Source organism: Hevea brasiliensis, chromosome 11, assembly GCF_030052815.1.
Source record: "Hevea brasiliensis isolate MT/VB/25A 57/8 chromosome 11, ASM3005281v1, whole genome shotgun sequence".
Classification (NCBI taxonomy): Eukaryota; Viridiplantae; Streptophyta; class Magnoliopsida; order Malpighiales; family Euphorbiaceae; genus Hevea; species Hevea brasiliensis.
Genome location: NC_079503.1, coordinates 15266011 through 15282146, shown reverse-complemented (window position 1 = coordinate 15282146; position 16136 = coordinate 15266011). Strand labels below are relative to the sequence as shown.

The 16136-nt window shown below is 31.5% G+C and overlaps 1 protein-coding gene across 2 annotated transcripts; it reads right to left on the bottom strand.

Annotated features, from left to right (window-relative positions):
• Nucleotides 1–6229: 6229 nt before the first annotated feature.
• On the bottom strand, nucleotides 6230–15785 carry LOC110651401 (protein TIFY 8). 2 transcript variants are annotated; one of them, XM_021806731.2, is made up of 6 exons: nucleotides 15289–15785; nucleotides 14152–14342; nucleotides 13607–14055; nucleotides 13409–13496; nucleotides 6532–6760; nucleotides 6230–6462 (listed from the first exon to the last, which is right to left on the bottom strand). In XM_021806731.2, exons 1-6 carry the CDS (start codon nucleotides 15563–15565, stop codon nucleotides 6380–6382), a joined length of 1317 nt encoding a protein of 438 aa, XP_021662423.2. In that variant the 5' UTR covers nucleotides 15566–15785; the 3' UTR covers nucleotides 6230–6379. The 2 variants fall into 2 exon arrangements, with proteins under 2 accessions (XP_021662423.2, XP_021662424.2); XM_021806732.2 differs by having other exon boundaries at nucleotides 6230–6459; nucleotides 15289–15783.
• Between the last annotated feature and the right edge of the window lie 351 nt (nucleotides 15786–16136).

Genomic DNA, 16136 nt, shown 5'->3' with positions numbered 1-16136 from the left:
ATTGAAAAAATATTAGAAATCAAAGATAATAGACTTTTATATAATATTGAATTTTTATTAGAAAAAATTATATAAACCTTAGATGCTAAATATATGAATATTTTAATTTGAAGATGCAAATCAAGTTGATAAAGGTTAATGAGTATGATGAGATTGATGAGCTATACAAAATAAAAAAATAAAAAAGTCAAAGTATAATTCTATAAACCCTTCACATAGGTTTATATTAAGCAATATAGATGTTTGATTACATTCATAAAATTCAAATCCTTATCCACAACAACTTCTTAATTAAGGCTCTGTCCACAATAATTTGTAAGACAGTGCATAGAGTTTTGATCATAACTAAAATATTAATATTTAGAGGTTAAGAAAATAATTTATGAAATGTTATCCTTTTAGCTTTTAAATATTAAAGGGTATAAAAAAAATGATAATACTATTTTTATATTTAATAACTAATCTAATAATTATTTTATTGAATATTTCTTCTTTAAGGTTCTGTTTATTTTACAGAAAATATTTTTTTAAAAATATTTTTTGCATCTCTAGCTTATGGGACATTTAGTAAAATGAGTCAACGGATAATATTTTCTTGATTAAAGTGAAAATTAAATTATTTTTAAATAAAATAATTTTTTCTTTTTAAAATAAGAAATTATTTTTTATTTTTTAAAATTTAATAATTTTATTGAAATGTGAAAATATTTATATATAAATAATATAAATACAAACTATAAATTTAATATTACAATTAAATAATAAAAAATATTTTTTCTATATATAAATTATTTTTTATAAAATAAATAAAAATTTAAATAACTATATAAATAGTTAAACACTAACGGATATCAAAGCCATAAAGTAAAATTAAAAAAGATAATAATAAGAGATTAATGCAACGATTTCACGGAAAATTTGTCGGAGAGATTATCTCAGTAATGTCAAAGTCACATTAACATCTGCAAGCTTCAAAGATCTATCAATTACGATAAATTTACGATGCAAAATTAATGGAAGGTAGCCTCCCTAGCTAGTTGAAATTCCACATTCGTAGTACTGTCATTTTTATACCTACTTGTAAACGCGTATACTTTTTAGCTGTAATTGAAAAATTAGATCCATTACATTTTTTAATTAGAAAAATTAAAATTTTAGTTATTAATGTGCTTTCTATTTTTTTATATGAAAATAATAAAATATTTACGTTAATTATCAATTTTAATAAAATAAATATTTTAATTTTATCGATTTAATCGTAAATTTTTTATATTATTTTTAATTTTAGTAATAAATTTAATTAAAAATAATTAAACTTATCAATTAATAAATTATTCAAATCTTTTTATTTATATATTGTGGGTTTTAGTTAATTTGTTTAATTTTATTAATTTATTTTAATAATTTTAACATTTTAATTAATTTTAACAAATTTTTAAAACAATAAGTATTTGATTCAATAAAATAATATTTTTAGTTGATTTATTTTAAAGTATTTGCTAAAATGATAAAAAAAATTTAAAATAATTGATTAATATTAATAATGATGGAAAATATTTATATTATTTTTATCAATTAAATCTAGTAATTAAGCTAATTGTTAAAACTAAAACTAACGTGAAAATTTGAGATTAAATTGATAAAATTAAAAGATTTTGTTAAACTTGAAAATTCTTAAAAAGGTTTGAATTATTAATCATTTAGCTTATTATTATTATTATTATTATTATTATTATTATTATTATTATTATAAAATTTAAAATCATAAATTTTTATTTATTTTAATTATAAATAAATAACTGAACCAGATATGTCTGTTTATTTTTATTTACTTTTTTTATTAATTTAAGCTTGACTTAATTCCCATTTCGAAAGTCCAATTAATTGAATGCTTTAGAATTGGAGTTAGTAATCACCGCTCATTCTCTCACCTAAGGCAATGGTATAAAAGTCTCTCTGGGATTGTGATTTCAACCCATTTTCCGAATAAATAAATATTTATTTATTTATTTATTTTAGATACTGTAAAAAAATAATTTGAATAAATTATTTAATTGTTTCTATTTTAGAGTTATAATTTTTTTATAGAAAAAAAATCCAATTATTTAAAAATAAAAGTACAAATTTATATTTTTTATTAAGTAAATTCAACCACTTATAAAAAAATAATAAAAATATTTTAATTTAAAGGGTCTGACAGTGATGGTAGAATATTAATTTAGTGAAAATATGAACATTATATTTATTCAATAATAATATATAACCACAAAGAGAAGGAAAATGGGAGAAAGGAGGAGATGAGAGAAAGAGGAAGTAAAGAGAAGAGTTTGATGGAATTCTTATAATTAAAATATATTAAATTTAATTTAAAATAAATATTTAATAGTATTTAATTAATATATTTAAAATAATATTTTTTTAAAGCAATTCAAACAAACATATCGAATGTAATTTGTATATAATTCTAAAACAGTTTTATCATAAGGTCCATTTATGATTTTTCTTTCAATAAAATTTCTGTTTATGCTCTGAAAAAGTATAAAAATATATATATATTTCTTTAAATATATATATATATATATTTTTTTTTTTTTTTTTTTTTTTTTCTTTCACATAATTTTTGTTATAGTATAAGTGGAAGATAACAAATTCAATTATAAAATTTTTAGATTTGTAGTCTCTTTCTTTCTTTCTTTTTTTATCAATTTTACAGAATTCAAATATAAACTCTAGCAGCCACTTTTCCTTTTATTTACATAATTATAAAAAATAATAATTAATTATCTTGAGAGTATTTGATTTGACTCGTATATCAATTAAATCTAATTAAATCTATTTATAAATAAAAAATTATAAATAAATTAATATTTAATTTAACTTATAAATTAAAAATAAATACTTAAAATAGGTTAAAATTTATAAGTAAAGACTAACGTTTTACTTATAATGTATTTACTTATTTTAGAAGTATTTTTTGATTAAACAAAAAAAAATTTATTACCTTAATATTTTTTAAAAAATATTAATATTATTTTATTTAATAATTATAACACTTAATTATATATATTTTTTATAATTTTAATTCATTAAATTATTTTTAAATATTTTTTAATTAAATACTTAAATTATTTAAAAATTATTTTTAAATAATTTAATCAAACAATTCAATATTTATAATTAATTTAATTCATAACTTAAGAAATATATTTTAAATAAAAATTAAAAAATAAATAATTAATGCTCTTATTAATATTATTATTTAAGGACCTTTTAACCATTAAAAACGTGTAATGTACAGTGCAGTTCATGTTTTTTTCCTGATGGCGGCACTCTAAAATCTGGCCAAATGACGCTTTAGGACCCAAGAAGATTGGGTTCCGCACGACTCCTTCTAAAGTTGCAATGTTGATTTTGTAGGTTGATATTACAATTTTTTTTTAATTATTTTAAATTTATATTTATATTAAATTCAATATAATTTAATTTTAAAATATTTAAATAAATCTACTTTTTTAATATTTAAACAATATATTTTCAAAAAACAAGTTTCAAATGGGAGCATTAACGGTTTCAAAATCTTTTATTTTCTTGCTTTTTGTTTAAATCAATGCGTCAACTTTTCCCTTCTCTCCTTTTTATTCTTTTGGAAATCTTAAAGCTTTTTTGGTGGCTAATTGCCTTTGTGTACTCATGGGAAGTGGAAACATGATATTCTCATGCCTCTATCTCTATTTTGGATTTTTTTAAAAAAAATTTATTTATCATATTTAATAAATTAATTTATCAATTCCCCCATAAATAATAGACTCAACTGTTAAAGATTCAATTATTAATGCATCCTATCTCGAGTTCAAATCTATGACTGCAGTTACAGTTTTTAGTAAATTTTATTGTAAAATTCTTAATCATCTGTAGGGTTTGTGATAAATTTTCTTGAAATGAATAATTTACAAGCAAATGCATGAATCCAAATATGATTTAAAAGGTCTTTTTATTTAACACCTTTTTCTGTAATTGACAATGGTGGAAGACAAATGAATCTAATTAAAAAAGTAGGAAACTTTTCATTGAAGAATTTGAACCTAATCTTCTCTTAAAGTATACTAAATGATTTTTGTTGATTCAAGTCCGGCCTATTGGGATTTAAATTCCCAATGCTTATTAGAAGGAATTGAAATCATGCACGTATTTGCTCACAATGGAGGATCCCACATGCATCAAAGAACAAAATCTATTACCAAATGAACACAAGGAAAGGTCACAATCAAACAATTCTTGTCAAATTTGATTTAGGATGTTTCTTCAAGATGGGTTGTAGGAAAGCAGATTTTGCTTAATTTGAGGTGAAAATTGTCGGCAAAACCAGAGAGAAAAGTGGAGTTTAAGCTGGAGGCAAGGGAAGTTATTATGGGTCAATTAACTCATAAGCATTTCCTTCATGTAGAAATTGTCGGCAAGAGATCAAGGTCAATAAGGATGCCAAAATTTCAGCCAAGTGGTTTAATCTTTTCAAAAACATGAGATAATCTTATGGACCAGGAGAAATTAAGTCGCTGATTAATGGGGATTTGGTTTCTATTCTATCACTTTGTCAAGTTTGATGATCATCACTAGCTACCCATCAACATTTCCATGGCACCCATTACTAGCAATTTAGCTAGAAATTAACAATTCAACATTGTAATTATAATTATAATTTTGAACCGTTGAACATTTTATTTTTGAAATATTATTCTAATTAAACACATTAAATTAAGATTGAAAGTTCAAAGGCTAGGCTCTTTGAAAATAGGCAACCCGGCCCAAACAGCTCAGTCATGTTAAGGAGACGCGGCCTTGTCAAGACTTCAACGAGTCCCAAGAACAGATAATAAAAATAAAAAGTTCCTTCGCAATGAATTTAGGGCCGGACTTGATTTTTAAAATTTTATTATTAATTTGACATGACATTGTAATGATAATTACTTCAATATTGCATTTACATTACGTTTAGTAACTTGCATAGCTATGTGGACCATTTCCATGCATAATTAGACCACTGATATGGTCCAGGCCAGTTCTCAGCCTGAGTTCGCAGTTCAAGACATGGGGAGGGAGCAAACAAAGATCAAACTAGACCATTCTAGTTCCTAGTCGATTTTGATCTGATTCAAAAGCAATTTCAATTTCTATTTTGGCAGTTTTTATTCCAATTCAAAAACAATTTAATCCACCCGACACTATAAAATTGGAACTTATTTTCTTAAAAAAAAAAAAATTCTGATTTCAACTAAACCAAAACCGGATTTCGAACAGTCAATTTTTGTTCAGGGCCTCACGAGATGACCTTACCGGCCCACATAAACCATTGTTCAGGACCAATCCGGTTCATTGAATCATTGACCCAGACCAGTCCTGAATTTATCCCCTGCCAATCTCAGTTCAAGGGACCCAAACTGACCGGGCCAGGCCTGTATATAATACAAGCTTGTTAATGCAGAGTAGGAGCGTACAAAGAAATTGACAAATTGATCAATTCAACCAATCTGAATAAGTCTAAACAGAAATGAGTGATTTTATATATTTAAATATTAATTATAAATAAGCTGAATTTTCAGTTTGAGTTTTGACGTAATAAAAATTAGACCTCTTAAATACGTAAATAATTATTTTATTTTTATTTATTTTTACTGAATAATATATTTTAAATTAATATTTTATTTTTCGATTAATATATGATAATATTTATATGAAAAAATTTTTACAAAAATATTATAAAAACTAAAAAAATATTAAAATAAGTAAAAATCACTTAAACTAAACCTAATCCGCTTATTGTAAAACCGAACATATGTTACTTTGTAATTTAATTTATTGATTTCAGTTGAATACTTTTCAAACTAACTTTTTCAATTTAATTTAGTAAAATACAATGAATTCATCCAAACCGACTCATGTATACTCCTAACGTAGAGTACTAGTTGCTGCTGCGTCTTTGGGGCGGGGTGCGGCGTGTGGAGGAAGTGTTGCATGCTTCTTGATTTCAAGCAACGGAGAGGAAAGAAATTTTAACTTACAAAATAAGTAAATCACCTAAACTAAACCTAATCAGTTTATTATAAAAATCAAACATATATTATTTTTTAATTTAATTTGTTGATTTCAGTCAAATACAATCAAAACTAACTTTTTCTGTGGGGGGTGGGGGTGGAAGGAGAAAGTGTTGCATGCTTCTTGATTTCAAGCAATGGAGAGGAAAGAAATTTTAACTTCAAAAATTAATAAGCATAGTCTAAAATCACATGAGAAGCTTGGCCATGTCTACATCAGATCAAGAATCTGATACCTCAAATAAGTCCTCTATAAACAAGACAACCCCAAAACCCTCTTCCCCTTTGCCTTAAACCTCCTTTTTATCTTCAGTGCTTGGTTCTCCTTGGTTTCTCGTCTCTTCGCCTATTGCAATGCTGCCATGATGACCTGCTACAATTCAACAGTCATTTCCTAACTCAAATTTCAAGGAAATACAGGGCAACAAATTTGAATCATTACCTGTAGGTGTAGGGATTCGATCACTGAAGCCAACTCCATTAGTGGTATTAGCAGTGCCTGATAGCCTCCCTCGGAATTCACGTTGGAATGCTGTGTTAGTGGCCATTCCTGCTTCATTTTCTCCACTGGTCATGTAACTTTCACCACCTGGCCTCACAGTTGGTTTTGGCAAGTATGCCGTCGACCACGATCCTCCATTCGATCCCGCTAAGGCCATTATTACATCCGCCTGAAATAGATTAGGCAGCACATGGTTGTCAAAGGAATGACATGCTTGACTAACCTATTCAGCTATGAATCAAATTAAGTAAATACCTTTTTAGTGAATAAAAAGGAAAAAGTCCTACGTAAGAGTTAAGCCACTGAGTTCTCTTCACCAGAAATTAAAAATACAAACATAAATAGAACACTAAAAAGAATAAGAGAACAAGACAACACAGAAAAGGTGGATGTATCTCAGTAAATAGCTCAGGAGAAAGAGATGTATATCTTGTGTCTATGGATAAGCTTGTGCATGGCAGCTTCATCACGACATTAAAGCTCAAATTTATGCAGGATTTAAATTACAGGAAATAAATCCACACAATGCAAACATTGGTGTCCACAAACATGTCGAAGTATCAGAAACAGGCAGAAATGGGTAGTATAATACAGGAGGATTAGATTCAGGAAAAGTCAATAACAGCATTTAGGGATGTCTGAAAGTAGTTAGAATTGTAGCAGCTTCTTAGGTTGTTACAGATGGTTACAATAAGCTGTATAAATACAACTAGAAGGCTAGATGTAAGGCATTCAAGAAATATCAAGAAAAATATCTTACTTCGAAAATTACTGTGGAAAGAATAATGGTAAATTTCAACTGCTGGCAAGCAAACTATCGATGACAGGAAAGGAAGCATTAAGAGAGAGAGAAAAACATAGCATTATTTCCTTGCATAACATTTGTTGCAGATAATCATTCAAATAGAGAATACATAAACAAATTAAGATGAACAAGATTCAAAAGAAATACTTGAAGCAATAAAGTTCAGTTTACAACTAAGGAGAGAAACTGCACCTGAAACAGAGATGGTTATGTGAGTGCCACTAGACAATACTAAAGGGAAAATAACGCAAAGTTGAGTTATCAATAATCAACACCCCAAACAGGAAACCATCAGCAGACACTTAAAAGTACCATAAAACTCCAGGTTAAATGACATGGCAAAAAAAAAAATGAAGATACAAAGAATTTATTCACATAAAATATCAAATAACCACAAAATCTAGGTATCACAGTGTAGTTCTTTGTCAATGACCCTTTTTTTATAGATAATCTTCACCATAAGAAACCGAAACTGTCAGTAGTAAGTTGTCTAAATTAACACTCTTACCTCCAGTAAGTAAATAAAGAAATTCTAGTAAAGGTCTATATTGCCCATAGTAAATAAAGAAATTCTAATGAGAAAATTCACCACATTTTCATATGTCCAGCTGTGAAGTCATTCGCAATTGGTTTACTTAACAGACAGGGTAAGTATTGCCTACACCAAGAGCATTACATCAAACCAATGGGTGGGTGCCAAATACCTGGAGTGCTTTATACTTGGCCAATGAATTATTGCCTTGTACTCCAATTGTTAGTTATTCACCCAAACTTGGCACTCATCTATTGGCTTGGTGTAATGCTATTGGTGTAAGCAAGAATTTTCCGGACACAAAACATATAGCTCAAATACAAGAGAATTGATCTAATGAACAGAAAATACTAATGATTAGCACATCTACCATTAATGCATATCGAAAACTACATTAGAAGTAGTGAAAACAACCATATCAAATAGTAGAAACCAACCACAAAGTAGAACAAGCCATTTTCTAGTTTTCAATCCATTTCATTAGTGTTGCTCCATTCAAATCAGTAACATGACTCAAACTGTCTCTTAACTTATTTAGAGCTAAGATAAGGAGTGAGGATCTTTTATTTCTCCTTCAGATTTTAAGGACCTCTGAGAAAGTGAACAAAAGAGTTCACCAAGAGGGCTGAGCAGTGCATGTTTTGCACCTGGGAAAAAACCTGGATCATGATAACTGCTTAAGCAGGTAGAATAAATGCTCCTAGAGCACACATAAGGGTCATCCTGATGGCCTCAAGAAAGTAACTACACAGCCATATGGCAGCACCAAAGGCAAATTTCTAAAAGACTGGAAATTATTAAGGTCAAGCAAAGGAAACATTTGTCACTCAATTTGATTCCAGGCAATGACTCAAGTATGGCTGAAGGCCTACAGCAATAAATGGATGGATGGCATGAAGAACTAGGTAGTGCATCTTCGTAAGAAACTGTTGCCTGCTTAGCAATGGAACCACACCCACCCATCCCCTTGCCCGCCGCCCACAACCCACCACCAACCCCCCCCCCCCCCCCCCAACCAAAACCCCCAAACAATATGTTTGGCACATATCAAGCAATCTCTTGAACATGAACACATAAATCTTTTTTTAGAAATACTACATTTCATCTATTCTCTTATGAGATGTAACCATCAAGACCTGAAAGCCAGAACCCACTCTTAATCTTTGCATGCTGTGGCAATGCCTACTGATTTGCAAATAATTACACCTTCAATAAACACAAGCTCTGAATCATTTAAGCATGCTAGAGGAAGCTTTAACAAAGAAGCACAGCTAGGAGAGTTGTTATTGTTCATTAAAAATAAATAACCCCATGATTACTGTAATCCTAAAATAAAATTTAACAGCAACTCAAGGGTGGGAGGGGAAACTTGCACTTAATTTTAAGCCCATTTAGCAATATGAGGCAGCTTTGTACTTAACTCTGCCTAAGTCGTTTGTACTTAGCCGGTCCCAAGCCCAGATAAAGGAGGAGGGTTACGGCAGGTGACAACCAGCGTAAAAATTTCGTCACATCTTATGATATGGATTCAAATGATATAAGCATTAGGGCGTCCTCTACTTACAACGCGCTACATCGGAACCAGGGTCTAGTGAAAAATATGTAAGGGCGTAAGGCATTCACCGAAAACAATGCGCCATGCCATGCCGGTACTCGGGTGTGGTGTTAAATGAGCAAGGGTTCCCATATCATAGACAGTGTGGCTAAAGAAGTTAGTCATAGGACAGATAGTAGAACAGATAGTGGAACAGAACACAAGATAGGCATAGAGAACAATAGAAGATATCATAAAAGGAGATCAATTAGGAAAGAACAGGATATGAGGAGAATTAGGGTTGGCACTTGGAATGTTGGATCACTTACAGGAAAATTAATGGAGCTTGTAGATACCTTAGAAAGGAAAAAGGTGAATATTACTTGCATTCAGGAGACTAAAGCCCTGTTTGGCATTGAGTTTCAGAACCTGAAACTGTTTTTCTGAATAAAAGCACCATTTTAGATGCTGTTGAGAAAAGCAGTTTGAAAAAAGCTAGTTTGTTATTTTAATGTTCTTATGACTAAAACTGATCAAATTTAATTTTTAATTATTTTTTAGCACTCTCTAACTAATATATTTAAAAAATTGATTTTCTCAACAGCAGTTTCAATAATAATGTCAAACAGGCCATAAATGGATAGGAGAGAAAAGTAAGGAACTGTGATTTACCGGAAAGGAGATGAACAGGACATGAAAGATGCTGCAATAGCTGTGAAAAGAGTAGAAGATAGAATTGTACTAGTAAAGCTAGTACTAGAAGGAAAAACAATAAATATAGTTAGTGCTTATGCCTCATAAATAGGACTAGATAGTGAGAGTAAACAAAGGTTTTGGAAAGATTTGGATAATCTAATGCAAAGCATACCAAATGAAGAGAATGTTTTCATCGGTGGAGATTTGAACGGACATGTGATAGGCAATGTTATGAGAATGTTAATAGAGGTTTTGGTTTTGTCAGTCGAAATTAGGAGGAAAAAAGTATCCTGGATTTTGCTATGACATACAACCTAATACTAGCAAATACCTACCTTATAAAAAGAGAGTCACATTTAATGACTTTTAAAAGTGAGCAACATAGAATCCAAATTGACTTCCTCTTAACCAGGAAGATAAATAGAGCTCTATGCAAAGATTGCAAGGTCATTCCAGGAGCGGTTTCAACAAGCCAACATCGGTTAGTGATATTGGATGTCAAGTTTAAGAACAATTTAAGTAAGGTTAGAAGAAATAGTGTAGCTTGAACAAAGCGGTGAGAGTTGAAAGAAGTAAAGCAAATGAAGTTCAAAAATAAGCTTCTCGAGTCTGAAGCATGGAAGCTAGATGTGGAGGCCAATGGTACGTGGATACAGATAGCATCTAAGATTAGAGAAGTAGCTAGAAAAGTACTTCGAGAGTCTAGAGGACATGGACCACCCTCAAAAGAGATATGGTGATGTAATGAGGAAGTACAAAAAACAGTGAAGAGAAAGAGGGAATGATATAAGAAATTATCTAAGTGTGATAATAATGAGACATATGAACAGTACAAGATAGCAAAGAAAGAGGCAAAAAAAGCAGTTAGTCAAGTAAGAGCACAGGCCTTTGAAAAGTTGTACAAGAAACTTGAAACTAAAGAATAAGAGAAAGATATTTATAGATTAGCAAGGAGGAGAGAAGAAATGTCAAAATCTCAATCAAGTTAGGCACATTAAAGATAAAGAAGGAAAAGTGTTAGTGAAAGATGAGGACATTAAAGAAAGATAAAGAAATTATTTTGATGATCTTTTTACCAATAGTCAAAATGGTAATAGTGTGAATATAGACTAAACAGAGCAATAAAAAAGAATGTAAATTATACTAGAAGGATAAGATCTTTAGAAGTAAAGGAAGCACTCAAGAGAATGAAAGTAGGTAAAGCCTGTAGACCCGATGGAATACCAATTGAAGTGTAAAAGTATTTGGGAAATATGGGAGTGGCATAGTTAACTAAATTATTTAATAAGATTTTAAACTCAAAGAAAATACCTGATGAATAGAGGAGTATTTTAGTATTCATTTTTTAAAATAAGGAAGACGTACAAAGTTGTTCAAACTATAAGAGAATTAAACTTATGAGCCATACTATAAAGCTGTGGGAGAGAGTTGTGGAACATCGACTACGTCATGACACTTCTATCTCTCCTAATCAATTTGGCTTCATGTCTAGTCGTTCAACTATGGAAGCGATATTTCTCATTAGAAGCTTAATGGAGAAATATTGAGATGTGAAGAAAGATCTACACATGGTTTTTATCGATTTAGAGAAGACTTATAATAGTGTTCCAAGAGATGTCTTATGGAAAGTGTTAGAACAAAAGAGGGTATCTATTAGGTACATACAAGTGTTGAAAGATATGCATGGAGCAACTACTATTGTGCGCACAGTTGGGGGGGTGGGGGGGGGGGGGGGGACACGAGATTTTCCTATATCAATTGAATTACACCAAGATTCAGCTGTAAGCCCTTACCTTCTTATATTAGTTTTAGATGAATTGACGAAATATATACAAGAGAGTATCCCTTGGCGCATGATATTTACAGATGATATGGTTCTGATACATAAGACGCAAAAATGAGTCGATAGAAAGTTAGAGCTTTGGAGAAGTACTCTAGAGTCAAAGGGCTTTAAGTTAAGTAGAACGAAGATAGAATACATGCATTGCAAGTTCAGTGAAGGCCAAATTGGTGATAAGAAAGAAGTTAGTTTGGATGGAGTGGTATTGTCTCAAAGTAATCACTTTAAATATCTCGGATCAGTCTTTCAAGTAGATTGGGGATGTGTCGAGGATGTTAGTCATAAGATTAAAGCCGGATGGTTGAAGTGGCTACGTGCCACGAGAGTTTTATGTGATCGCAAGATTGCCAATAAGCTAAAAGGAAAATTTTAACGTACAGTCATACGACCGGCCATGTTATATGGTAGTGAGTGTTGGGCACTAAAGGAGTCATATGTGTCTAAGATAAGAGTTGCGGAGATGAGAATGTTAAGGTGTATGAGTGGCCATACTAGACTAGATAAAGTCCGTAACGAGAGTATTAGAGAAAATGTAGGAGTGGTGCCAATTGAGAATAAGTTGAGAAAATAGAGATTGAGGTAGTTTGATTATATGAAGCGTAGATATACGGAGGCTCCAGTTAGACAGGTAGAGCACATTAGGTTAGATGATAGAAAGAAAAGAAGGGGTAGACGTAAACTGACCTGGAGAAGAGTAGGACAACATGACCTAGAAGCATTACACATTTCCGAGAATTTAACCCAAAATCGTTTAAAGTGGAGAAAGAGAATCCATGTAGCCGATCCCAAATTTTTTGGATAAAAACTTAGTTGAGTTGAGTTGAGACAGCTTTGTTCTTGAAAATTATGCCAGCTTGTCTATACTCAACCTCAAAAACAATAGTCCAGTGATATCAGCCTTTAGATGATTTAGCAACAGTCAGGCAGTATACTTAACACACACAAACAAATTAAACATGCCACATTCAAAAGTGAGCCTCCAAGAAGATAGCCATATAAACGACATAACAATGATGGTTGTGTGCTTCCTCCGAAATTATCAATCTTGTCTATGAACTAAAAGCTGCATATTTGCAGAATGCATTAGTGAAAGCAAGCACAACAGCAAAATGATTGCATAATAACAAAAACACATTTTTCTCATCCAACACCAAGTCTAGAGGTTGCATTCAGTTATAACTAAGATGGACATATTAAGCTCAGGGCCTCAGGCAGCCAAGGTAATGTTAAGCATTCAGATTTTTCTCAAGATGGTTTGATCACAAAAGCATTGAAAGCCAGCATAGGTATTCCTCGGGCAAGCAATGCAAGTTTTTTCATAGAAGAGGCAGTAGCAACCATTACAATTAAACAGAGTTACATTTAATGTTAGAGAGGAGGGGAAAGAGAGATAGAGAGAGAGAAGCAAACCTTGTTGGGGTGGACATCATCAAAAACATGAGCTTGACCACCATAAAATATAGTCATTTGACGACTAGCAGATGTTAAACCCTGTCGACTGTCACATTAATAGATCATAATATAGCATTAAATTTCCTTTTAGAAATTAAAACCTTCAAGTATAACATAAGAAAATAGTAAGACAATGGATCATATCATTAAATTTACCCAGGAGGAGTTGAAGATTCTGGCTCTGAAATATGTGTCCCAGACTTAGCTTTGCTGCCACTTGGCAGCACCCCTGATGAAGTTTTCTCAGACATGACACTGCCAGCATTGATGGAACTCAAAATTCCAGGGCCTTTAATTCCAGTTCTAGATCCTTCATCAGCAGCTGATTGAGAAATGATTGATGGACCAGCATTGACGTCCCTGAATTTATTTGCAGGTACTTGATGCATAAAGGGGACAAACTGACCTGCACGAGGAGGATATTGTATGGCTGCTCCCACGGGAATAGACCTATCCCATTTGGAAACATTGGCATCAAGTCTACCGCCAGCAGAAGATTGCAGTATAAGAGATGCAGAAGTTGGTCTCATTGGTTGCATATTATAGAAAACTTCATCATCATTGGACCTTCTAGGTCGCTCTCCTCCACCTCCATTCTTGAGCATCTGAATTTGAATGGGAATTAGTAAACATGAATAACAAAATCCACGTAAGGGTTTTCGACATTAAAAACGAAGGAGAACCACATAATCACAGCTTACCTTCATCAAATGCTGGCTTTCAAGCGAGTCATGGCCCATCTGCGGAAAACCATCCCTAGTAGATCCCGTGAAGGCAGAATCCGAATTACTTCGCTTACTTCCTGCTAATCTGTTGCTTATCTCAGGACCAGAGATATCACTCCTTGGACCATAAAATGGAATCCCTTCTAGATGATTTCCAGCCTGCCTTTCTATTGAAATTAATGAGAAATCAAACTCCAATGCCAATGGATAGAATCTCCAAACAAGAAAACACAAGTACTCTCTAAGGATGGCTTTTCAACAATATAATCAAAAGAAAGCCTCAAGATCAGTAAGTAATGTGCGCTAATTGAGGCCATAATGGAAAGAGCCCATAAGAAGAAAAGAGCAAGGTCATAGAACTAAGAGCATTGCATAACCAAAATGCAAAAGGGACTAAGTAGCAAACATGATGCTTTTCCCAACACTAATATGAATAAAATTAGTAAATATTTTACGTTGAATCAAATTCAAATACTGTATCATCAAGTTATGACAAGCAATTTTCAAAAGGAAAAGAGTAAAATGCACATTTTAACCGTCTTTATTCTTCAATAGGAAACAACATTAATTAAAGAAAACCATAGAACACCACATTAGCAAAACCCATCAACTGAAGCAAATTAATTATAGGAAAAAAGAAAAAAGAAACCACAGAAGGTGGCAAGTCAGTGCAAATTGAGCTTGCCGATTAGGATGAGTAACTTAATAAAACAAAGAATGGAGAAATAATGAGAACCTACAAAAGCTACCAACCCCATTACTGACCTCACCAAAACTAACCCACAACAGAAGATACCAGCTACACTACTTGAAAGAGTCTTTCTACATCACCAGGTGAAAATCACAACTACGCACACACAAAGACAGTTCGCCTATCTCGAAACAAAATTCGGAATTACCCAGTAAAATAAGAAAACGAAGGGAATAAAGAAAGTCATCCCTACATGAAGATGAACTATTGAGTTGGAAAAAAAGGGTTTCCATTTCACTAGATGAAGATCAAAACACACTTAAAACTTGTAAAAAGAAGGGATCAAACAAAAGCAAACGAATAACATCAACAAAACCCAAAAATAGTAGATTTGAAGAAGAGAAAGAAGACATTAAACATACCAGAGGCAAGATCAGAGGCGGTGGAAAGAGGACCACGGGCACCACCAGAAGAGGCAGCCCCAGCAGAGATAGAAGCAGAGGGAGACGCATCAGCGTTCTTAGGGGCATCGGTGTTAGCCGGCTTCATGCCGAGGAAGTCATGAAACATTGCCTTGACTTGGTGGTGATGGTGCTGGGTGTTAGTAGAGTTAAGAAGACTGATACCGGCGCTAATATTAAGAGTAGTGTTGGCATTGTAAGCTTTGCTTTGTTGAGCCATTATCAGAAGTGGGGGCATTTCTTCATCTTCACCATATCACGCTTCTGCTGCTTCATATCTGCTCCCTTTCTCCTTTACCCACTTCAGCGAATATAGAGTGAGCTGAGTGACAGAGAAAGGGAAAAGAAAAGAGAGCACGATTTACAGAAAAGAAAAAGGAGAGAGAGAGAGCATTAAAAGGCAAAAGGATCTTTCCTCCTTATTTCTTTGAATTAAGATGGGGCTTTTGCGCGTTTTGAGTGCTGGGTTGTTTTGTCCTAAAGGGTATAAATGTTGTGTCTCTGTATCTGTGATTTCTTTTCTTAACTAGGTTTTTTTTTTTTTTTAATGAATGCATGTTTATTTTTTTTAATTAATGATTTCTTATTAAAATTACAATTTTTATTTATAATGTAATTATATTAAATTTATTATTTAATTAAAATATAAAAATTCAATTTATAAAGTATCATTTTTACCGATGAAAGTATTTTTAAAATAAAAATATTATTAAATATATTTAAATTTATAAAAAATTAATAAATAGATATAACTATTATTGTTTGTTTTTTGAACATGAAAAAATATTTTTTGAATATGACGGTTATTG

Bases quoted from the DNA above. Each gene is read 5' to 3' on its own strand.
- LOC110651401 (XM_021806731.2), bottom strand. From the start codon at position 15,565: ATGCCCCCACTTCTGATAATGGCTCAACAAAGCAAAGCTTACAATGCC. The intron at 13,497-13,606 runs GTAAATTTAATG...TTAATGTGACAG, and splicing joins GAATCTTCAACTCCTCCTGG to TCGACAGGGTTTAACATCTG. The intron at 6,761-13,408 runs GTTTGCTTCTCT...AATCTATTTCAG, and splicing joins ATGATGTCCACCCCAACAAG to GCGGATGTAATAATGGCCTT.